The sequence below is a fragment of the Pteronotus mesoamericanus genome, unplaced genomic scaffold (genome assembly GCF_021234165.1).
Source record: "Pteronotus mesoamericanus isolate MK-2021 breed Mesoamerican mustached bat unplaced genomic scaffold, CSHL_Meso_final contig_182, whole genome shotgun sequence".
Taxonomy (NCBI): domain Eukaryota; kingdom Metazoa; phylum Chordata; class Mammalia; order Chiroptera; family Mormoopidae; genus Pteronotus; species Pteronotus mesoamericanus.
Window position 1 is genome coordinate 16777942 of NW_026555078.1, and position 23606 is coordinate 16801547.

Sequence of the window (23606 nt, forward strand, 5' to 3'; positions counted from 1 at the left end):
GAGAAAGGAATTGAGACATCAGGGTTCCAATGTATCTGTACTTAAAGAATTCTTTCCATTTCCTTTTCCCTGCATCAAAGCTGTTTAGGCTCAGAGTAACTGCTATTTGCAGAACGGGTGAAGGAGATGGTGGAAGGATTAAGCAAAGAATGAGAAAGAACCCAAAAGAGAGGACAGTTAGAAAGCCCAAAGACAGAGATGAATGGGGAGTGGGGAGGGAGAGGAGCGGCTGAGCGATAGCCCTCTACAGATAGCATTTTTCTAATTCCACTGACAGTCTAGCATCTCACATCTCACCCAGCCTCATTGCCTGGCTGTGTTTGGCCACTTTTACCTATTTTCCCTGTTGACACGGATAGAAAATTGAGCAATTACCCTTAAACTCGGAGTTCTCAGATCATCCAGATTGCTACACTTGCAGAATTAAGTCCCCAATTGCCCCTGGCTAGAAGTGGCTCAACTCAGCTTGTCCTTTAGGAATTAAACACTTTTTGGTTGGCCATAAGGGTTTATTATTCCTAGGGTTTTGAGATACTGGATTCTGTCAAAACTGGACCTCAGGATACGAAGAGCACAGCCCCCTCCAGTGGGAATAAGCATGCCTAAGAGACACTGGGAGCTGCCAGGAGGGAGGGACAATTTCACCCACAGACAGGGCGACACCAAGGTGCCTTGGTTGTGTGCAAGAAAGAGCTAATTCTTTCTCCTCCGCTCCTGTTTACAGAGACCTTCCATTTTCTAAAGCCGTATTTTAGGGCTCACACAAGTTCTTTCGTAACTTGAATTTAACTCTGAGACAAACTTTGAAAGTTGAGTATCTAACTGTGTTTTCAGAGACTGCCTGAGTTTGAATAATGTTCTTTTTTAAAAATAAAGCATTGTTCTCCTATTTGTGTGCCTCTCAACGTTCCTCCTTTAAGTTTCACATCCTACCCAGAGCTTCCATTCTGAGAGCTGTATGTTAGAGCTGGAGGAAACCAAATAGGCCTGGCAATGCTTCTGGGGTTAGAGAGGTGACAGGGCTTTGCACCTGCTGTCTTCTCTACCAGCATCCACCCACCCAACTTCTACCCCCTACTGCTAGCAACTCTATCTTCCTTCAAGCTAAAGTTTAAGTTACTTCTTCAGAGTGGCCTTCCCTCTTCACCCAGTCCAAATCAGTGGACTCGACGGCAATTTGTCCTTACTTATTTAGCTGTCTGACTACTTGTTTAGTCCCTATTTCCCCAACTAGGTTATAAGCTGGATGAGAACAAGGACTAAGAATTTTTTTTTTTTTAGAAATATGGGGCTTTAAAAAAAAGATTTTATTTATGTATTTTTAAAGAGGGGAAGGGAGAGAGAGAGGGAGAGAAACATCAGTGTGGGGTTGCCTCTTGGGCTCCTGACTGGGGACCTGGCCCATAACCCAGGCATGCGCCCTGATGGGAATTGAACCTGCAATCCTTTGGTTTGCAGGCCAGCACTCAATCCACCAAGCCACACCAGCCAGGGCATACTGGGTCACCATCATATCCCCAGTGCCCAGTCCTACGCATCATACATAGTAGGTAGTCAACAGAAGCTGGTTAAATGAATGAAGGAATGAATGACCTACCCAAAGTCACTTGTGGAGACTGGGTTTGATCCTATTTTAGATCTGATGTTCTTCCTCTAACACCACACAACTCTCCATGACAGAAAAAGTCTAAAGGCCTTAGGACAAACCAATAGCTTGATTCCAAGAATACAAAGGAATAATCATGCCCCTAAAGGATGGTCATCTAAACAGTAAAAATCAGTTTGGCCATCCTACAGTGTGGGGATCCTGAGGTCATTTTGGCCTTGGACTGCCTGTCATTCTAGGCTATTCTCCCTAACCATAAAGCCGAACTCCCCTGAAGCAGTGTGTTAGCTCTAGCTGTGAGTGATTCTACCTAGAATTAGTGGTCTTCAAACTTCATGAAAGGGAGTTTATGTGGGGACACGGAATACGTGTCATTGAGCATGGACCAGAATCAGGGCTTAACTCTGCAGAACGGGCTTGCCTTCTAGTTACCGTGAATCCCCCGTTCCTTCCGCACACGGAGTCTCCTACTATGCCAGGCACTTGCCTTGGAAGGCCTTTCGCCTTCTGCGGTACCTAACCAAATCCCACCCGTCCTCCAGGGCCCGGCACCAGTTCTCCCTCACCCGCCCTCCGCCCACTTCTTCTTCTGCACTCATGGCCCTTAATACTGAAAACCACCAAGAGCAACAACCATTGGCTGCCTTTGCCATTCTCTACACTGCTCTCTTAGCTCTCTAACTCCAGTAATGCCTTTCATCTTATATGCCTTGTCTCCCCCACAAAGTTCAGTGTTCCTTTAGAGAAGAGCCCTGTGAGATCTTATGAAAGATTTGTAAATCATGTCCCAAAGGCCTAATCCAATTGGCAGATAGATCCATTTTGTTTTGTTTATGAAGTGATTTTTAAAACTTCTTTGTCATTTTTTTTAAATATGACTTTGAGAACTTTTAGGCCACGCCACCTCCTGCCTGGGCTCACCACAGCCCTTCCGTTCTTTAGTGTCATGAACCTCAGCTATTTCCGGGGGTTACACTGAGCCACCTGCCGGGCCTGTACAGGCACTTGAGTTCATAGCCTGTCATGGCCTGGCAGACAATTGCCATGCGGTACTTTCTGGTTGACCAACGGATCCCCAAACTGCCTCTAAATATCACTCACTTTCCATTTCATTCCAAAAACACACCTTATCCTGAAAGTTCCTTTCTTCTTCTATTTTTCTGTTCTCTTCCTTCTGAAGCCTGAGGCATCAATGAGGGGAACAAGTGCTTCTCTTCCCCCCTAGGCACCTTCCCTGGGGAGGAAGGAGCTCCATGCACCCAGAGTGAAGCTAGTGGGGCTGAGTGCTGAGAAACGGATCGAGAGACGCAGCTCCTGAAAGTCTCCCATAAAGGAAGGGGAGGGAAGGACGGGCGGGCATCTCACCAGAGCAGAGCTGGAACACAGGGCTCTCTCGCTCACCACCTCCGGCACCTGCAGCCACACTGGCCACAGCGGGTGCTGCAGGAAAACCTGCCGGCTGCCCCCCCCCAGGGCTGACGGTGGAAGGAGACCGGCTACCTGGGGGCGGGGTGGGGGGTGCTGAACTTGAGACCATCATTCTTATCCCCCAAGATTCATCATCTTTTTTGAGAGTGCTCGCCAATCACCTGCTCCCACCAAGTACAAGGAAAACAACAGCCCCTTCCCGCTGACAATGTTCCTAGCACGGACAACCTCAAAGGACCTGCATGTGATTTTATTAAGGGGACCAGTGAGCTCCCTTGCAGGTGCCCAAAGATCTGTTTAATGTCACTGCTGAATGAGCATCCAGGGATGATTCGGGGCACTCACTCATGGAGTCTCCCCACTCACTGGTTATTCTGAGTTCAAAGGCGCAGTCTTTACTAGTCGACCAAGTAATTCTCTGAGCAAAGATAATTGTAGAAACTAGTTATATGTAACATATGATTCCTACCGCATAATGGATTCTAAACATTCACATACAGTGAAATGGACTAAGTCAAGTGTGAAGTGTAACATATGAACTGATTTTCCATTGAAGGACTCGGGCATAACTGTATGGACAACAGATTTATGCCTGGAAGAGACATCCCTCTGAGAAGGTAAAACCAAGAAGGGTTTTATGCTTAAAACCTCCAGAGCCGAAATAAAGGCCAAATCACAAATTTCATGTTCTAAGTTTATGATGGGAAAAAAAATACTAGAGGTATTCTCTGAAAATAGGTCTCTTTCTTTTTCTTAACGAAATTGTATTAAGCATCCTGTCCATCACGCCGGGCGCTCTAAATCACAGACCTGGGAGCTAACATCACATGGCTACGGGGCGGGGGGCAACGTGTCTGGGGGCTGTCCCACTGGTTACGGCCCAGGGGCTGAGAGCGAGGACTCCGGGGTCAAGGTCTGCCCTCAAGGCCTCGCCTGGCTGTGCAGCGCTGGTGGTGCAGTGGGGAGCACAGCAGCCCTCCAGATCCTGGTGCTGTCATTTACAAGTTGTGTGACCTTGGCCCAGGCTACCTCTTCTTCATTCAATCTGCTCATCTTTACTATGAAGGATAAAGAATAATCAAGATGTCCTTTAACCTGTACGTAGATAACCAAACTGTGGTACGCCCATCCAATTCACTATTATCAATAAAAATGATCAGGCCAATGATACCTGCAACAACCTGGATGAATCTCACCATCGTTACAATGAGCGAACCAAGCTAGATGCAACAGCACACATACATATGATTTAGTGTATATAAAATTCCAGAAAATGCAAGCCACTCTATCATGACAAAAAACAGACTGGCAGCCTGAGGATGGGGCCAGAGGAAGCGTGGGCTGGAGAGTGGCACGACGAACTCGTGGGGGTGACGGAACTGTTCTGTATCCTGACTGCGGAGCTGGTTTCACGGGACATACACACTTGTCAGCATTCAAACGGTGCGCTTTAAATGAAGGCACTTGATTGTATGTGAATTAGACCTCAATGAAGTCAATTTTAAAACCCCTTCCCATAGAATCGTTTTGAGAATTACACGAAAAAACACAATGTAACACAGTAGGCGTAGTAGCCGCCGCCTGGCAAACACCTCTGGGCCCCTCCTCCTGGATGGCGACCCTGATGCCCTGCGCAACCAATGGCTGAAGCAACAGACAATTTGTGAGGCCAAACAGACCCAAAGTGTGGCCAGCAGCCACCGGTCACAGAGCCACCGCAGCGACCAGTTTAATACTGGCAGAGGACATCCTAGGTACAGGTCTAGAAGAAGAGACTTTGGGAACAAAAATGCAGAATAGGGTCACTGGGAATTATCAGTGGGTGGAGAATTTTGGAAGCTACAAGGAGTTTAGTGAGTAGAGCTAAGAAGGAATTTCTGGCAAAAAGAAACGAGCTCGTCAGTGAGAGATCATGGCAATGCAAAGGAAGTGCTGAAGAATGACGAGAGCACGCTGACCGGCTCCCACCAAATCTGAGCGCGGACTAAATTCCTGACCTCCAGCGTCCACCTTAAAAGCCCTTCTAATAGAGGAGGCAGAACGTCTGAAACAACTCCCTCCTCTCCAGTCCTGAGGGCTGGCTTCAGAGGCACGACACCACGGTTGTCAAACTTTTCTCTGCAGAACAGTCATCGAGGAGCTTACTGAAATAAATGCACACTCCTGGGCCCCAACCCAGCTTCTGCTTTATGAGTGGCCTGGGAGTCTGCATTTTAACCCCCCTCAGGATATTTCACAAATCTCCTATCTGACCCCCACCCCAATCCTTCAGAGGTGGCTCTAGAGCACCGGTAATCGTCCAGGTCTTACTGACTTAATTCTCTCCTCCACTTTGTACTCACATGCAAAGGTTAGTCAGTAGAAGGTGGTGGGGCTCTACTTCCAGCCGTGAGAGGGTAACTGGTACCAGACTTGCCTTCCTACCGTGAACAATTAGAAGACTGGAAAAAATGTAGGACACAGCTACTTTCAGACAGTGGACAAGGCAGCACAGGGCTGTCAACCCTGAGGGAAGGGAGCCAAATGAAGGGAGGCCTGCTTTCTGTCTAGAGGCACCTCCTGGACACTGGCACAGGAAGGGGAGCCCCAGCCGGAGCATGGCAGTCTTGCTGAGTTGGAGACAGAGGTCAAAGTTTAGGGGGCAGAGGTAGCTGGAATTTGAGAAGGAGGATATGAGAGAAGGGGAACTATGTAGGGAAAGAACTCCAGAAATCTAGATGGAGTGCATACTAAGTTGTGCGCATATAGGGTCAAATTCCACAAGGCTGGGCAAAGAATTACTATCAGCAAGGTAGGCACTGAACCGTTCCCAGAGCTCACGCAGAACCAGGAGAGGATCAGCTCCACCCAGGCCAGCGGACAGTCCTTGAACAACCAGGCACTCAGTAGAGTCACCTCAGTGTCTTACCATTTAGGGCTAACTCCAGACTTGCGTTAATGAAGTTTAAAAACAATTTTCAAAATGATCAAGTTGATCAACAAATACACTAACTGCCTACCGAAACAAATATATCAGTCTCTAAAGTAAGCAACAGATCCAGACACTCAAACTAGTAACATTCACAATGGCCAATATCTAATCAAAAAGCTACTGATCAAGAAGAAAAAATATGACTTATAACCAAAAGAAAAATCGGCGAATGGAAACAGACTCAGAAAAGACAGATGATAAAATTAGCAGAAAATGACTTTAAAACAGCTACTTATAAAGGTTGCTATTATTAAGGAAAAATAAAAATACAAATAAAGTATGGAGATAAATGGAAGATAGAAATGTCTGTCTATATATAGAACTAAGTGGAACTTCTAGAGCTGAAAAACACAATATCTGAAAGAACAGATTCACTGGATCAGTTTAACAGCAGATTAGTAGGAAAAAATCAGTTACACAGCAACAGAAACTACCCAAAATGAAGCAGTTTAAAATGGACTAGGGAAAAAATCCCAAAACAGAGCCTCAATGATCTGTGTGGCAATTTCAAATGATATAACCCACATACCTGTAACTGGATCTCAGGAGGATTTAGAGGAGAGAAAAATATACTCAAAGAAATAATGGCTAAAATGCTCTGACTCTGATGAAAACAGTAAATCCACAGACTCAAGAAGTTGAAGTCGGATAAACACAAAGTAAGCCACACCAAGGCACATCGTAACCAAATTGCTGAAAATAATAGATTAAAGGAAAAAAATCTTAAAAGCAGCCAGCAAGAAAAAGACACTGCATACAGGGGACCAAAGATTAGAATAACCACTGACTTCTCATCAGAAACAATGCAAGCAGAAGGCAAATAACTATTTAAAGTGCTAAAAGGAAAAGTTGTGATCCTAGAATTCTTTATCTGGTGAAAGGTGAAGACATCTTCAGACAAACAAGGCTGAGAGAATTTTGCCAGAGGACCTGCTCTACAAAAAAATGTTACATGAAGTTTTTCAGGCAGGAGGAAGATGATACTAGATGGAAAATGAATTCTACACAAAGGAATAGAGAATGGAAATGGTTAATATGTAGGTTTGTAAAAAGGGCTTTGATAATTTAGGTCCCAAATATAATCTCTCTAACAGGCTTCTTGTAAAAAGTACACACAAACTTTATCTTTTCCCTTGAGTTTTGAACACAGGCTTCAGCTGTGCCACGGCTACTGGCCTATTTTAGTGCTGTTTCTCCTTTGTTGGCAATGCCAGCCATTAACTGACTACCACGTGTTGTGCTCTGAAGATGCAAAGGCAAGTAAGACACGGTGCCTGCCATCAAGGAGCGCGGAGCCTTGTGGGAAGGAGAATCAGGTCAACAAAGAAGTCAAGGGTGATTCGCTTAGCTTTGTGACTATGCGCAGCCTACTTAACCTCTCTGCACTTTACTTTCCACAACTATAAAACAGGGATAACAACAGTACTATCTCATAGGATTGTTGTGGAGATAAAATGCAGTAACATCTATAATCTGGTAGAGCAGTGCCTGATATATAATAAACACCTAATAAATGTTAGCTATTATTCCTGCTGTTGTTACACTGTTGCCCAGGAGGTTGTAGGAGCAGAAAGGACACCTGGGTCAGAGAGGGAGTGTATGGGATGGGAAGACATTTCAGATGCTCCGGCTGAGTTTTGAAGGACAAGGAGCGTTAGGAGCTAAAGAAGCGGGTGAGCGGCTCCAGGCAGAGGCAGCAGCCCTTCCGAGGCATGGGTGAGGCCGCCGCACACGTTTTCAGTGAGGCTGCAGCATCGGTGCCTCGGCTGCGGCCCAGGAAGCACTAGGGGGGCTCGGGGACATCTCTGGAAGCCCTTTCCACTTCCTCTGAGACATCTTACCTCCTCCATCATCTGATCCATCCAGGCTCTTCTGTCTGAGGCGGTGACTGCCCCCCAAAAAAGAAGGAAAGTAGAACATGAGTTTCAAACACAGAAACAACCCAAATTTTTATTGTATCCCTTCTTCCCCCCAGATGAAAGTGTCTCTGAATCCACTCTCCCCCATCAACTTGCTCAAACCTAACTGGGCCACTGGGCCTGCCTAGTACAGTTGCCCACGCTGTGCAGGGGAGCATCCCACACAGTAGCAGCCCCGCACAGATCATGATACGAATGCCTCTCTCACCTCTGGAGGTACAAAATGCGATGGCCCTGGCTTGATACTCCATCTTTACCTAGAAACGTTCTTTTTCTGTTTTTTTTCTTTTTACCATAAGTCTTAGGAGAAGCCTAAGTTTAGAGAGCTGGCACCACTTTGTCTATTTATACCAATAAAGCAGAATCCATGGGTCAGTACTCCGACACCTGGACATGCAGTTCTAAAAGCCACAGGGTGGCTATCGATGCCAGAGCCCAGGCTCTCAGCTGAAGCAGCAGCATTAGCCAAACCCTTGCCTCGGTAAGCAGGACTCCAGCCCCAGGCCATGGCCGGATTCATACTGTCTATTTTTTTAATGCTGTTCAACAAAGGCCGCACCGCTGACCAAGACCACCACAGGGCGCCATGAGAATACTGGAAACCTACTCTTCCACTTCTTCAGAAGCCCTCCTTCCGGACCTGAAAAAAAGAAAGAGAAAGTTTATGAGAACCCCCTAGTCTTGTGCTCTGGCATGGTATGTCAGAGAAGGGGTTTCAAAAGTTGGGGCAAATCAGCATATCCCAAGCGTTTTACATGCCTGGATTCCTCTTTATAGATCAAGGCCCGTAATCAGCATGAGAGAATTACAGACACTGCAATAAGGACTTCTTACAACCTTATTTCATCATGACTCCAAATTAAATGATTGAGTTTAAATGCAGACTGAGTGAGCTCAAAAGTCAAATGAATATAGATGATACAGTGCCCTCCTTTCTTTCAACAATTAGCAGACCAATTTACAGCACACTTTTTTAGGACTGAGGCCTTGGGTTCCAGGTAGAGCTGTTGTGTTAACATGTGCAGCTTCCCACAAGCAAAAAGGGAGGAACTGGCCACGCAGTCCAGGCTGCAGGTTCAGGGCCTGTGTTTCTGTACCCTCCCCACGACGGACCAGAAGCCCCCGTGAGCAACGTGGGCAAGTAGTGCCCTTAAGATATTCCATGGGAACTAGAAGCCTGTTTATGCATGGACAGTTGTCTAAGGCACTGGTTCTCAAACTCGAATGTGCACGAGAACCACCTGGGAAGCTGAACCGACGTGCAGAGGGCTGGGCCTGGAGCGGAGGAGGCTGCAGCAGCTCACCTGGGGGTGTGCAGCCAGGAATATGCATCTTCAACGAACTTCCAATAATTCTAACCCAAGCCAAGTAGAAGGCTACTGACCCTCTATGAAACACGGATCATAAGTCTCCTGAATGAGACCGGCAAACACTGACGATTGTTAACGGTGATGGGTACATGGTGATTACTTTTCTACATGTCTGAACATCTGCACAACAACAGAGCTTTTATTTTTTATGACTTCTTTTAAGTTAGAAATCCATTGCCATGATGAGCAGCAGCAAAGGGTGGTGGTAATGTCCTAATGGCCGGGAGGCGGGACGCACGAGAGGGCCCTCCCCAGTGCTGGCCCACAGAGCTTCGCCGGTTACAGCTACGCTGGAACCAGACAGCAAGTCCTGCAAAATGCGGATCATTCCCCTCAAGTGTGTAAGCATCAACTAAGCCCAAGTTTAAACAGACTACTGTCTGTGAGTGTTAGGCCACCCCAACTGCACTAGGTAGGAAGGCAGGCAGGCAGGAAGGCAGGCAGGCAGGCAGGCAGGCAGGAATGCAGGCAGGAAGGCAGGCAGGAAGGAAGGCAGGCAGGAAGGAAGGCAGGAAGGCAGGCAGGCAGGCAGGAAGGAAATGAATTTTGGCTGAAGTCATGGAGGGAGAAGAGGCTGGGTCAAGCTGGAAGAACAGGATGGAGCAGCTCTGAGGAGGTCGCCCAGGCTGCGGTTTGGGGCTCTCAAAGGGCCAAGTAAGGAGACTGAGCAACTAAGGGTAGGAGGGCGAGTGACACAGAAAGGGCATTAAAGGCCCCGAGCAACTGCCAAGGGACGTCCAGAGCAGCGCCACATGGTGCTGCTGGATGACGGAGGTTTCCAACGCAGGGCCCACGCGGCCACGAGAGCTGTCTCTGTCCCTGGGAGGGGAGAGGGGGCTCTGCTCCCAGCTCACCACCTGCAGCTGACAAGGTGAGGTTGAACTCCACAAACCCACTGTCCACATGTTGTTTACCCAGTGACTGACATGTCACCAACGATGAAAGGAGTTGAATGAAAACCAGCGCCAGAGAATAAGGGGATGAAAGAGGGGAGGCGGCTTAGGCCAGCGCCGTTGTTTGTGCATAGGAGACACATCCATCTCTGGTTACCCTCAGGAGTTGTGACAGAATCGGTCCTTCCTAAGCAATGCGCTGTGGCAAAAGTAGCGGTGATTTTGTCTGAAGGAGACAATAATGATAACGCTAACCTTCAGGGGAAGGCTGACTAATTGCCATTTATCCATTCAGCATCCAAAAAGGGGATGGATTTTATATTTGCCTTAATTGCTGCTGAGCCCACAGTCTGCTCTCTCTCACTCTAGGGGGAGCCAGGATCCTCCGGCATCTCATGTCACCGCAAGGGACGGAGCAAAATCCAAACAGGCCCTCAAGGATGGCTGGCGGTCGGTGGGGATGCCCTCAGGTGGCGTTCTCTTGTGTTCTCTCCCTCCCTCTCTCTCCCTCTAGTGTTCTCTCTCCCTCTCTCAGCCAGAGCTACTCCAGGTTCTCTGGGAGCCTTCTGCTCTGCTGGGGAGATGGGAAAACAGCGCAGAACGCCCTGTGCTTGATGAAGTTGGCCACTTCCAGGTCTCATCTGGCTTGCAGCTAAGTTTGGTCTGGACCACACTGCTGTTTATTTTGATTTTGTTTTGTTTTAACATGAATTTGTTGTCCAAACCAGGACATTTTCTACAAAAATCCAAATTGCTAAATTCTTCAAATACAAAGCCTACCAACCCTGACTTATAGCCCCACGTAGAAAACTCAGGGAAGCCGAGCTGTGGCTGCCACCCTAGATGAGCCTGAGCTCCAGGCCCTCCCTAACATGGGCCCAGGGCCAGTTCTTCACCGTGCAGTCTGCACTGCTGGTTTTCTTATGGAAGTGAAGAGCCAAGTGAAGTGTTTCCTGTACCTATGCAGCTATTAAACATGAGAAAGCAAAGGAAGACTCAGTGGGAAGCATATTTTAGGAGAATTGGCAGAGAGTATATTTCTTTACAGAAGCATGAATATGAACATAATTTGTATATGGATCTCAGTAATAGAACTTAAGTGCTATTCTGAAATAAATCCACACTTCACAGATTTACTTTACCTACCTGGTCCCCAAAGGCACCTTAGGTCACACAATAACACGGAGCCCAGGGCTAGGACACAGAATCTAGCACAATAATTTCAAATTATAGGTCACGGCCCATTAGTGACTCATGAAATCAATTTAGTAAATCACCACCAGCCTTTTTTTTTTTTTTTTAATGGCAGAGAGTATAAAAGAAAGTGAACTGCACATAGTAAAGATAAGCATTACATAAACTTTTTTTTCCAGTTTTATATACACACACACCCAGTCATGATGTAGAATGTATTTTTAAATGGTTGGTGACAGGTTTCAAAAAATGAAAACGCAGCTGGTCTGCCACAGCCCACCCGGGTAGGCAACCCGCGGACCCGGGGCTGTAGCCCTGCCTCCCACAGGCTGTGGGCTGGAGGCCGAGGCAGAGGACTGTGTTTCTGGGTCATCTCACCCCTTACAGATGCACTTCTGAGGAAGCTGTGTGACCTGGTCCAGCCCCGTGGCAGGTGACATGCCTCTTTCCCCAGAAGTGGCTGTGAGAGGGTCTGGGAACATTATAACTGCACTGTGAGACCATCTGACGCAGACAGAAGCACTTTTCGCTACTCTTCAAAGACTGTGGAGGCTAGGAACGCTGGCTCGGCTGCGTGCTGGAGTAAAGCTGGTTTCGGCAGCACCGTCAGAGACATCGGGCACTGCTCCGTGTGCTTCACCTGCGCTACGGAGCTAGTTCACAACAAGGCTGAGACAAGAATCCCTATCACCCCACCTCCACCCCAGATCCCAAACGCATGGCCCTGAGCCTTTTCAAAAGCACACGCAGCTGATTTCCAGATGTCCCTGGGCACCGAGGCAGCTGTTTGGATTTACCATACAGACAGTCCATTCCTGACTCCACACGTATGGAAGGCAATAGATGGTGCAAACAGAGAACTGAAAGCTGGAGAGAATCCTTGGAACCAGGAGTTCTTCATCAGTGGTACACAAGAGAGTCACACCTGGGTAGCTTGGTCGCTGACCATGTGCTGGGCCTCACCCCAGCCCCCTGGGGTCTAATTTCTAGAAATGGCACCCAGTCATGTACATGAGAATCACTGCCCTACCCCATATTACAGATGGTAGGCTGAACTCTCCAGTTCGCTAAGCGGCAAAATGGAACCTTCTGCCTTATCCTTCCGAGTTGCCTGCTTTCTCCTAACAAAAGTTCATGAACTCTGACTTGACCTCCAGGTTGAGGGGAGCAAGGACAAGGCTTCACAGGCTGAAGCCCCGTCCTGAGTGATCCTGAGTTGTCTATTCCGAAATTCACACGAGACTCCACGGTGTTCATAAAAGCTAGGCAGGTGCTCCCCACCCTGGCAGGTCCAGAGCAATTCAGATCGGATTGTTCAATATTCAAAATGTAAAATACAGAGGTTGCTGAACCAGCACTTTGAAAAGTTAATTAAATGCCAGGTTTCTTTTTAAGAGCTACTCCATCACTTGCTGATTGCTTTGGCCATTTTGCAGAATGAAGCTTTCACTCCGGACAATGAGTAAACGCTTTCCCTCACCTCCTACCCTGTGGAGACAGGGGGACAGCAGGAAGGGCACCCTGGTCTCCCACTTTCCAGCGACGATGCTCCGGACCCGGTCAGTGACAGAGCTATCTCAATGGCCCTTTTCCAATCACTAAAAACACTCAGCCTCACATGAAGCCACCAGCCCTCTAACCATCAGGTTCTCGCGTGGACGACTTCAAGGTTACAGGAGTGGTCCCGTCACCTCCACCTGCGCGGAAAGCCCAGCCCTTCAGTTCAACACTCAACCAACCCCCTCAGGTTTTTGCCCCACTTCTCTACGACCCACACTCGGTTTCTCCTCGCTGGCTTCCGAGGGCATCCTCAACTCTCAGGGGACAGTCTATCTGCAGGGCCCTGGCCCCGCGAGCCTGTCACAGGAAGGCGGATGACTGCTAATAACAGTTCACATTTATTGAGTTTACTGGGTGCCAGGCACTCTCCTTGTATTCTGTCATTTATGTATTACTATGGTATAACATATATTATAGGTAGTATTATATATTATTTAATTATCACATTATCTTATTTAATTTACTCCATTTTACAGATGAGGAGACTGGGGCTCCGAGAAGTACAGTAACTTGTGTAAGGTCAACAGCTAGAAAGCGGTAGGATCAGAAGACAAGCTCAGGGCTGTCCAACACCAAAACCCAAGTCCTAAGTCCCGCATGGCATAGGAACGTGCAGGCAGTTCTACAAGACAAGAACCACTCATTTTATAGACTCTGCTTCAAATCCGTTGATATTTTCCATGAGGAGGATATACTTTCAACTTATAGTAGTTCTGTAGCTTTGTCATGCTTGACAATTTGGTAATTAATATTGGTTTAATTGTTCTGTATGATTTATTATGTATGTTTTATTTAAAACATGACAACTTGTGCCGTGGCGCCAAAAAAAAAAAAACAGAAAGAGAGAGAGAGAGAGATTCCATGTAGCTAAGTCACACTTTCCTCCAAATACTCTCCTTTTCTAAGTTCTGCTGCTCAAACACACTCCTTTCTTTTGGCATTTAGACCCACACTGGCATTCCACGGGAGTGTCTTGGTCAGCTGAGGACAAGCTTGATCGTCCTGGCATATCCGGGCCCGGAGCCACACAGGGCCATGGCCAAATCCTGGGGCCTCCATTGCACGCTGGAGCCCGGGGAAGAGATGTGATGTACTATAAAAACCCCAGCCTACCTTCACCACCCTCCCTGCCCGAGCAGACCGCAGGCCTCGGCGGCTGCTCACACAGGTTACACGCTGAAGGGTGAAAGGCAGCCCTAATGTAGACATCATCTCAGTTAAAATGTTTCTCTCGAGTTTAATGGAATACTGCAGAGATCTAAATGGAGATAAAGTACCACGGCTCACAGAACAGCCAGGATGCTATCTTTATGCAGCATGACAATGTTCAGTGGTTAATTAGACACCGTTAACCTATTTTAGCAGGGGACATAACTGGGATAAATGGGGGGAAGTGTCCTTGAAGTCTCTTAATATCCACATCACATATTGGACCCTAGACTCGCCTCTCTGCTGCAAGACAGAATAGGCTTTAAATAGACCAAAGTGCCAGGCATCTAGAGTCCTGACCGTCCCCGTGGAAGACCCTCTCCTAGCCCATCATGCATGGGCCTCGGCCTCTGACCCAGGAAAGGCTGTGAAGGGTTTAGACAAATGGTTGCTATTACAACCTGCTGCCCATGAGAGAAACCCTAAAGCCACAGGGAGGAGCTCACAGGGCTCCCATGAAAAAAGAAGAAACTCTGTAGCCAGAGGCCAAATTCCTGGCAAGGGGAAGAGCAGCTAAACTAGAGCCAATCCCTTACATTTTTAAAAACGCATCACTCCTCTAGAAGAAAAGAAATCAAAATGCCATTTTCTTGCAAGGTTTTCTACCTTCGTGACTTAAAAACGTCCATTAAAAAAATCTCAGAAGTGCCCCCACACCTCATCGAGGTTAATTTAACCAAGGCATGAAAGAGAGGAGGTAATCTGTCCCAGATCACGTAACACATCACTGCAGACCCCAACTGAGGCTCTACTTTCCAGGCAGTGTGACCCACCGAAGGAGCCCTCACAGTGAAAGCCCAAACGTGAGCAAAGGAGGGCCTTGCCGTCGTAAGCTTGGCAACTGCGCCCACTCAGGATCAGGTAGCAGGCTGGCTAACTGCGGCCCTTCTGCTCGAAGACACCCTCATGGCTGCAATACTGATTAAAAGCCAGATACTTCTCATGGACTCAAGTTTCCCTTGGCCGACAGATTTCTCCTGGCTGAAATCTCTCCTGAAAGCTGAAGTCCCTTCTTTTTCTCCCCTTGGTTCCCAGTTCTTGCCATTCATGTGTTTAGTGTCCAGCATGTGTTTTAGGTATTGCATTTTCTCCTTTCTTTTAGAGACAAAGGAACACTTCCCCAGCACCCAAATGTTGGCACTTTAGTGTTTTAGGTCACATATCATATTTGGCTACTGCCAGCAAGGCGTCAAATCAACAAGGTCTTTTGTAGAAAGAGGAAAACCGATGTCTCTGCCCTGTCTGTAGGCTGCCAAGCACTATCAAGTCGAAGATGTAGTGAATTATAAAATAATTCCTGGGTGAAGTTTGCCCCCTGCTGGTCAAATTCAAAATAACATTTCTTCTGAATCAACCTCTAAAGGAGCACTTAGCAGGAACAAGAGGTGAAATACATAGAAACAGTTTTAGTAGCTAAAAAGAGTTATAGGGACATAAAATCTATGTATACACCTACTATCCAGAAACTTAAAAAGTGGAAGAGTTTAGAACTCTAGATCTTAAATATCTCAACTGAACATTATTTTATTCAGAAACCTCATTGGGTAACTATTAGGCCCGAACAGGAGGTGTTGGGATTTGGGGACCTTTCGCTCAGAGTTTCACAGTCTTGCTGGAGAAAAGAATGGCCTAGAAATAACAGTAATAATACCTCCAGAAGACTCACACACTGCAGTGACTGATTCCCACCACCACCCACCCGTGCCTGTTCGAGATGAGGACATGGAGACTAAGAGTTGCTAAAGGGAACTAACTAAAGCCCGAAAGCGAGCTGGACACAGAGCTGGAACTAGAAACCAAGGTTTACACTTTCTCCTCTGCTGCTGGCTCCATCATGCCCCAAGCTTCACAGAACAAGGGGGGCAGATGCAAGCAAAATGTCATGAGAGCACTAAGAAAAAGGAACTAGCCGTACCAAAGCGGGGAGCCTGGGGCGGCTTCCCCAGCGGGAGGAAACAACCTGAGTAAAGGTGGGAAGCATGGAAGGGTCACATGTGTTCAGAAAACAGCAGGGCACCTGGTGAGGCTGAAATCCCCAGGCGGTGGTGGCGGAGTGTGGGAGCTGCTTCAGAGCTGACCAGGAGAGCAACCGGACTTGAACTAGATGTCGTTACACGCTGGTATCAACCCTATAAATGTATTGGTCAGGGATCAGGAGGGATTACGGGGCTAGAAATCAATTTTCACTGGGTTCCCTTTTTTTCCTCTCAAGTTACCTCAGTCCACAATTTAAGGAGAGGTTGCAATGAATAATAAGCAACTCACCTCACACCCTGAGGTGCAGAAGCCGCAGAAGAGGTTAAGTGTGAGAAGTTTGCGTTGCTCCTGCTGGGAAAGGACAAGGAGGAAAAGCAGCTGGGAGCAAGTGCCATAAACGGTTCTCCCAACATCTGTCACTTTTAAATGCTACCTTCACTGATTTTTTCTATACGGTATACTTCCTGCACCTACTTTATATGTTCTTTGATTCCTTCATTTTACTTTAATAAATGTGTTTAAAAGAAAACTTAATATCCTCAATAGAAAGCTAGTTCACCAGCCACACCTTCTGGTAATTGTAAAAAATAATGAAGTTTTTCAAAAACACAAAATGAATTTTATTATAGCTAGATACTGCTGTTTACCAAAAGTCAGAGCCCGTGGGTTCTTCTTTCTTGGTTAAACAGGCAGATCAGCAGAGGTTAGGGAGGTGTAAACAAATGCCCAGCTGCAAACGGAGGCTCTCCCACTGACGCAATGAGAGGGACTGAAAGCGGAGAGAAGAGGGAACAACCTTGCGACTCAATGCCAGTCTCCGGGAGGCGCAGCTCAGAGGGCGCACAGTGCAACGACACAGGGTATGCCACCTGGAAATCATGGGCCCACAAGGCAGGGGCAGGCTTTTATCAGTGTTTCTGGAACCCTTGATATCAGCTCATTTTTAACTGGTGAATGGACTGGGTCTCACTCCTGGAGAGAAGTTTCTGCCCTGGAATGGAGAAGCCCATGAAGACTTCCTTCCAGTCACTTGTCCATTGTGTTCTCTGCCTCTCCTTTCCATCCCGAAAAGCGATGGTCCCTGCAAAAGCCCAGGAACACGCTGAGTGAGATTCAACCAAGTAAGGAGGTGCTCAAAGAGGAGGCGGTGCCTCCTGCCATTAGAGATGACCCCTTTCCACGGCTGTGTGACAGGCCAGCGGCACTGCAGCACCATGTGTGGCCTCCCGGAAAGCTCAGGACCCTCTCTGGTGAATCCTTGGTACAGAAGAACCAAGGACGCCCTGACACTTCAACACATGGCCTTTTGAACGACGACTACTCTGAAACCAGAAGAAACTGGCACAGCCACCCAGCAGCCAGGTGTGGGGAGGGTAGCACAGGTCAGAAAGTAAAATCACTGCAGACTCACTGGACCAGGAAAAACAACCTAGATTATGAGAGGGGGTTCAATTTCATGGGCACATTTAAAACTTTGTATGCCCAAGCTGCTGCATAGTTCTCTACTGAAATTGCTTCTAGTTACTACTCAATAAAGGACTAAAAAGAAAAGGGATGGAGTAGGTATGATGTTCACAGATGCATTTTATTTTTGAGAGGCTGAATCCATCAAAGGGAGAACAAGGAGATCGTTTATGTCGGGAGAATTTTAACCAATGGCTGGCATCTCCAGCCATTGCCTCCTGGCGTTTAGCTGCTCACGCCGCAAAGCAGCGAGTCCCCCTTAGCAGAGAGCTGGCTCAGGGGAGGCAACTTTTTTCCTTGGAAGTTTTTTTGTTCAATAAGATTGCTTCATATGATCAACATCTCATTTCTGTGCGGGTCCCAGAGGATAGCTGTAAAGACAGTCTTATTCTAATTGACTCACTACTGCACCAATAGTAGAGTCCTCGGCCTTTTCATGAACTTGAGATAAGTGCATGCAGCTTTCAAGGTTTGAGGACGGGCACGGCTGCATGAGAGGCACATGCTATTGCGCTAATTAGCTGCCTGACCTTGGGCAGCGGGGCAAGGTGACATTGAAGGGCTTTTCTAACTCTAAGATTCTATAACTGAACCCCTTAACCACTCTCCCACTACTCCCAGGCCTCATCTTCTCCATCTTTAAACTAAAGGGGCCACACTCCATGACGTCCCAGGGCCTTCCCCAGCGGTGTGACAGGGACCGTGCGCCTCCAGGTCCTGGCCCCCAGCCTCATCTGTTCCTCGTGAACACCATTCTCTATCCAAACCCGCCCCTCCCCACCCCAAGCAACCCCTTCCCAACTGGTGTCTCCAGTCTTAAAATGTCCATCGATGCACTCTAAAGTGCCGTGTGGAGATCCCGAAGTCAGCATGGTGGGGAAAGCAAACAATGAAAGAAAGGAAGGGACCCTCTTCCCTTTACTCAATTATTTTTAGGGACAAGAAAGTTAACACAAGCTCTCCTCCTAAGAATTAAAGACATTTTCCTTCTTGGTCCTCCCTTCTCCTTCTCTGTCAAAACCTGCCACTACTTCCCCAATTACATAAAGAAATCTGCCTTTCCCTTCGCACTCCTCTCCCAAACAGTTAACCCATTCTTGACAGACGCTTGTCCTCTGCCCGCTTACTATGACTCCTTCCCACTTCCTTCCCAAGCAGCTGGAAGGAGGACATCTGTCTGGAAATGCTGAGCCCTCAGACCGGGTACCTTGGAACTCAGCCCTGCTCTTCAGGCGCAGGAGGACTCAGAGCCTCGGAGCCCGGTCGCTCGGGACCCAGCCAGGCTAGGTGTGAGTGCTGAGCTCTGACCTGGGGCCCCCGTTTGAACAACTGGCTCTGAGTATGCGCTCTGAGGTCAGAGGTTTCACCTCAGAGCTTCACCGCTCACCGGCTGTGTGCTCCTGGGAGAGTACCTTAATTTCTGCAAAACCGTGATAATGCCCCATTGCAGTTTACAGGGATGTTGCGAGAATCAAATAATTAATGCAAAGCAACTAGCACAGCACTTGGCACACAGGAAGTGCTCAGGGAACAGTAGCTGCTGCGTCCATTCCCACTGTCATTATTACTGTCACTCCAGTCTCGATGCCTATGTTGCTAAGCCTTGCTGGAGATGCTTTTACTTCCCGGCCGTGTCACTGAATCCCGGCCTGGAGGTGGGTGCTGGCTGGGGGCGCCCAGCGGAGTCACTTGGTGCTTTTTGCTTCGAGACCCATCCATTGTTCCCGTTTCACCAGTCCTCCCGCCCTTGCCGAACGTGCCTGGACCCTGGCAGCCGCACGGGCCTTCATCACCTGGCCTGCCACCTCCCCGCGTCCACAGGGCAGGCGTTTGCCCACTTCACAAAGCCCCTCCCGCAGCTGGGCACTGCTCTCTACCACACGATTCAGCTGGTCACTGGCGCTCACCTCCGGGTTTCTCGGTGACCACCGTCTGGTGTTCATCTCCTGCTTTACTTTTTCTGTCCCTTGGTTTCCTTCCTCCATTTCAATCACTTCTGGGAAGCTTCTGGAATTAGGTGAAATTGTTTCTAGGCTACATAGCACTAACCCTCTGCATCACATGACAGAGGTTTGGAGCAGGATGGGCTCATCCAGTGATTTCCTTATCTGAGCTTCACGGGGGTCAGACTACAGAGAGCGACCTGGCACCTCCCCGAAAATCATCTCCCCTTTGTCTTTATTCAAACCCAATTTTGTGTCGGGTGGCAATGAGCGCAACCAAAAACACTCAACTCCCTGGCCTCTTTTGCAGTGAGGGCCGGGCATGCACCACGTTTCTGACCAGTGCACAAGGTGTGGCCTGGGGCGCATATCCTACTCCACCTCCAAAAGACAAATTCTTGCCAAGAAAGAGCCCTCTGCCTTCACTCCCACATCATCCTCCCTTCTTCCTGTCTAGAAAACAGGGGAGGTCTCGGGGTTCAGCAGCCATCATACAACTATGAGGCAGGCACATGACGACACAGACCCCAGGCTAACTAAGGATGGCAGGCAGGAAGACGGAGAAGTTCCGTCCTCCCTGTCCCCAGTGCTGCCACACCAGCCCTGGACTGCGGCACCCTGGACCTCTTGTTTTCTGAGACAAACCTCTTTCTGCTTCAGCCTCTGTTGATGGGGTTCTGTTGCTTGCAGATGAATGCAACCTCAACCAATACAGCATATCTAGAGGCAAATGAGAAGGCATTCTAGTCGAGAAGGAATGCTCATTCTACGAAGAAAACCCATCTCACACAATCATAATTAGTCAACCTTAATATATGGTCTCATAAGAGAAAGCAATGATCTGAAATGATACAAGAGGCGTGCAATTCTCAGGATACAAATGAGCGACACTACCAAAATCAGCAGGAAAAAAGGTGTTGAACTCAGTGAAAAGAGATGAGAGGCCCTCTCCACAACTCTGTGGCGCCTGAAAGAGCACACTCCACGATAGAGAACGAAGAAGGGACAATCCTTAGAAGGAGGGCATTACACTCGGAGAAATGGGTGTCTTTTTACATCTGCAAATACCCCCAGATCATAATTATGCCACATTAAAAAGGCATTTAGATGAAATGTGACAGTGCATCCCTTGCATCATCATACACTTGTCAACACTCCAGTGGCTCCCTGTCCCCTAAATAATCAAGTACCGGCCTAGAGTTCAGGGCCCTGCGCGTGGGCCTCTCTTGCCTGTCTCCTTCACTTCTCTAGGTAGTGCTGGGCCTCAGCCACCTACTCGGCTCATCCAGGCACAAGGGCCCACCCACGCCTCCACGCACTCAGCCCTGTGCGTGGGAGACCTGTCCTTGCCTCAGTGTTTGTCAACTGTTTCGTGGCAATGACTGGCTTGTTTCCATCAGCTGTCTACGAAGCATACTTCAGAAGTTCAAACATACGTTCCACGTTGTAGAGGGCCTTTGAGACCACCTGGTTTTAATGCTGAAGAGACAGCGCCCAAGGGAGCAGAGCTAGCAGCCCAAGATTGCACTGGACCTCCCCTGCTCCTCTCTCCCAGCTCGGGGCTCAGTGCAAAGAAACCCTGAATACACCAAGGCTCGTATATTTGGGATTTCCCAGAATCGTAATGTCCTAGGGCTGACAAGGGAACTTTGAGATTATCTACTCCAACACCCCAGGGAACCTTAACCCCAAAAGCCCACGGGACTTGCCGCAAGATCACGTGGTGAGTGAGTGGCAGAAGGGGACTAGAACACAGGTGGATGTCCTGACTCCTAACACATGCATGGGAAAAAGGTGGCCCCAAGAAAGGCAAGTGACCAGAAATGAGCCCAGGGAATGACCCCCAAGGCAGACGCCTGACTGCATTTCATGTGCACCTGGAGCACCTCGCTCTGGGCCGAGCCTCCTGGGTCACTCTGCCCTCAGCCTCGCAAAGGAGACACGGGCCGGAAACGAGAGGCGGGGCTGCCAGGGCGCCATCACCAGAACCGGCTCCGAGCTGGCCACCTGGGAATGGATCCAGTTCTCGGAGGGCACCGCAGGGTTAGAAGGAACAATCGTTTCCAATGCCTAATTGAACTTAATGACTAGCCTAATTAGGCCTTTTAATGGCAGGACTGGCATGGCCTTGGCTCGTGCCCCTAAGCGCAGGCTGCATCCTTTGCGCTCACCTTCCTCTCAGGGCCGGGCAGCGAGCTGGAGCACAGCTCCGCAGACAGGTAGGCCAGAGAAGGGAAGGGGGGGTGCGGGTCACCCGTTCGCTCCCTCTCATTCTTCCCACAGGCCGAACACGTTGGAGCCGTGTCTAGACAGCCCTCGGGGACTCTGCCGAGGCCCTGCCCAGTGCAGGGGCACTAGCATCATAATGGGGGCCAAGGGCACAAAAACAGAAGGCAGCAAGGCACAGCGAACAAGAGCAAGACCCCACAGTCACAGGCACCTGGCTTCAAGTCCTGCTGCCTGCTTAGTAGCACGTGACTTTGAGCGCGTTCTTTAACTTCTCTGAACTTACATTTCCTCATCTGCAAGCCGGGGTAATAACAGCACCTACACCTCATGGGGTTGTTTGAGAATCAAGTCAGGCAACTGTGCTTAGCACAGTGCCCAGCCCGAGGGCCCAATAAATGGTGTGCGTGTGCGAGAGAGAGAGAGAGAGAGAGAGAGAGAGAGAGATAGAGTTCCCATCCACCCAACAAGAGGGCCAGGCAAGGCCTTGGGCTGCCCACACTCAGCGGCTGCAGCACGGCCCCAGAAGGCAGGACCTGAATCGGAGGACAACGCTGCACATTTCCTAAAGATGAGCTATTTTTAAAAATTGAGGGGCAGGGGCGTGGATTCATAATGGCATAAAAATTAGAAATAACCTAAATGCCTGCGAACAGGGGAACAGCACATCCACACCATGGGGCCGTTATGCAGCAATAATAACGTAAATCTACCTGTGCTAAAGGATCTCCAAGAGGTACTCTTCAATGAAAAACAAAAAAAATTATGGAGCAGAACAAAATCTGATCCCATTTATGTGAAAAAAAAATGTGTGTGTGTGTATATATATGTAAATCTATTGTATAAAAATATATCTACTGTTGGTGAAAGATACCAACAAACTATTACCAGTGGTCCCATCTAAAGAAATGCCTAGGCTTGGAGGAGATGGTAGTTTCAAGCAAATTTAGCTTTTTATCTTGTTTGAATGTTTATATCGTTCAAGTGTTCTTGGTTTGCTTGTACAACTAAAAAGAACCTTTTTTTTTTTTTTTTTTAAATAAGCTTCTACTGAGTTCCCCACGGTGGAGAGTTCAAGCAGACCCCAGACCAGAATCTGCTGGGACGGGATGAAACTGGCTTAACCATCTAGTGCCAAGGCCTCCGCGCTGCGATAACCCACGGCGACAAGGGGGTGCTCCACAGGACGCTGCGCTTTTTGACTCTCGTTATGTAAGAAAAACTTCTAAGTGCCTGTAATTTCTTTCCTGACCCTCAGAAACCCCCCTGCTTTACAATCCTACCTCTGGCTCCATGGAATGACCAGCTCTAGATGCAGGAGAATGTGCACTTCTGCAAAACTAGAAACTGTAAAGGGCTGAAAGTCAAAGCCTTCACAGGGCATGCTACGAGCCCCTTCCAGAACTACTCTTGGCTTTCAGTTACAAAGCTAAATTCAAAGGTAAGTTAACATGGTAAGGAAAGCTGAAGGCCTGAAAGGAAGCTGGGAGCGGGCTCTGGGGGAGGTAGGGATCAGGGCCTGCACTTTGCGATGCTTGGCAGGCCTCCCACAGACCCACAGGAAGCAGCGCTGCTGACTTCGGCCCTTAGAAACACAGCCTCTGTGTGCTGCGGGGCCTCAGCTGTCCCTTCCCTGGTGCGCAGAAGCAACAAGTCCATCTCAAGTCAGTGCATGCGCTCCTCCCCTCCTCCCTGGCCGGCGGGCAGGTACCTCCGCTCCAGGGAGGGAACTGGACAGGGCCACTTGTCAGGAAGACCTCTCTCCCTTCCAGAATGGGAAGTGAAGTATCCAAATGCTACTACTCCACATGGGGCTTACGGAACAGACTGCTATCACCTTCAATTG

At 48.4% G+C, this 23606-nt stretch overlaps 1 protein-coding gene across 1 annotated transcript in view; it reads right to left on the bottom strand.

Annotated features, from left to right (window-relative positions):
- Nucleotides 1-23606, bottom strand: part of IFT43 (intraflagellar transport 43) — a 75966-nt gene that overhangs the window by 13860 nt on the left and 38500 nt on the right. Inside the window, exons 4-5 of the mRNA XM_054567236.1 lie at nucleotides 8532-8564; nucleotides 7847-7893 (exon numbers count right to left, since the gene is read on the bottom strand). Coding sequence (XP_054423211.1) covers nucleotides 7847-7893; nucleotides 8532-8564 — 80 coding nt within the window. The remainder of the gene's footprint in view (nucleotides 1-7846; nucleotides 7894-8531; nucleotides 8565-23606) is intronic.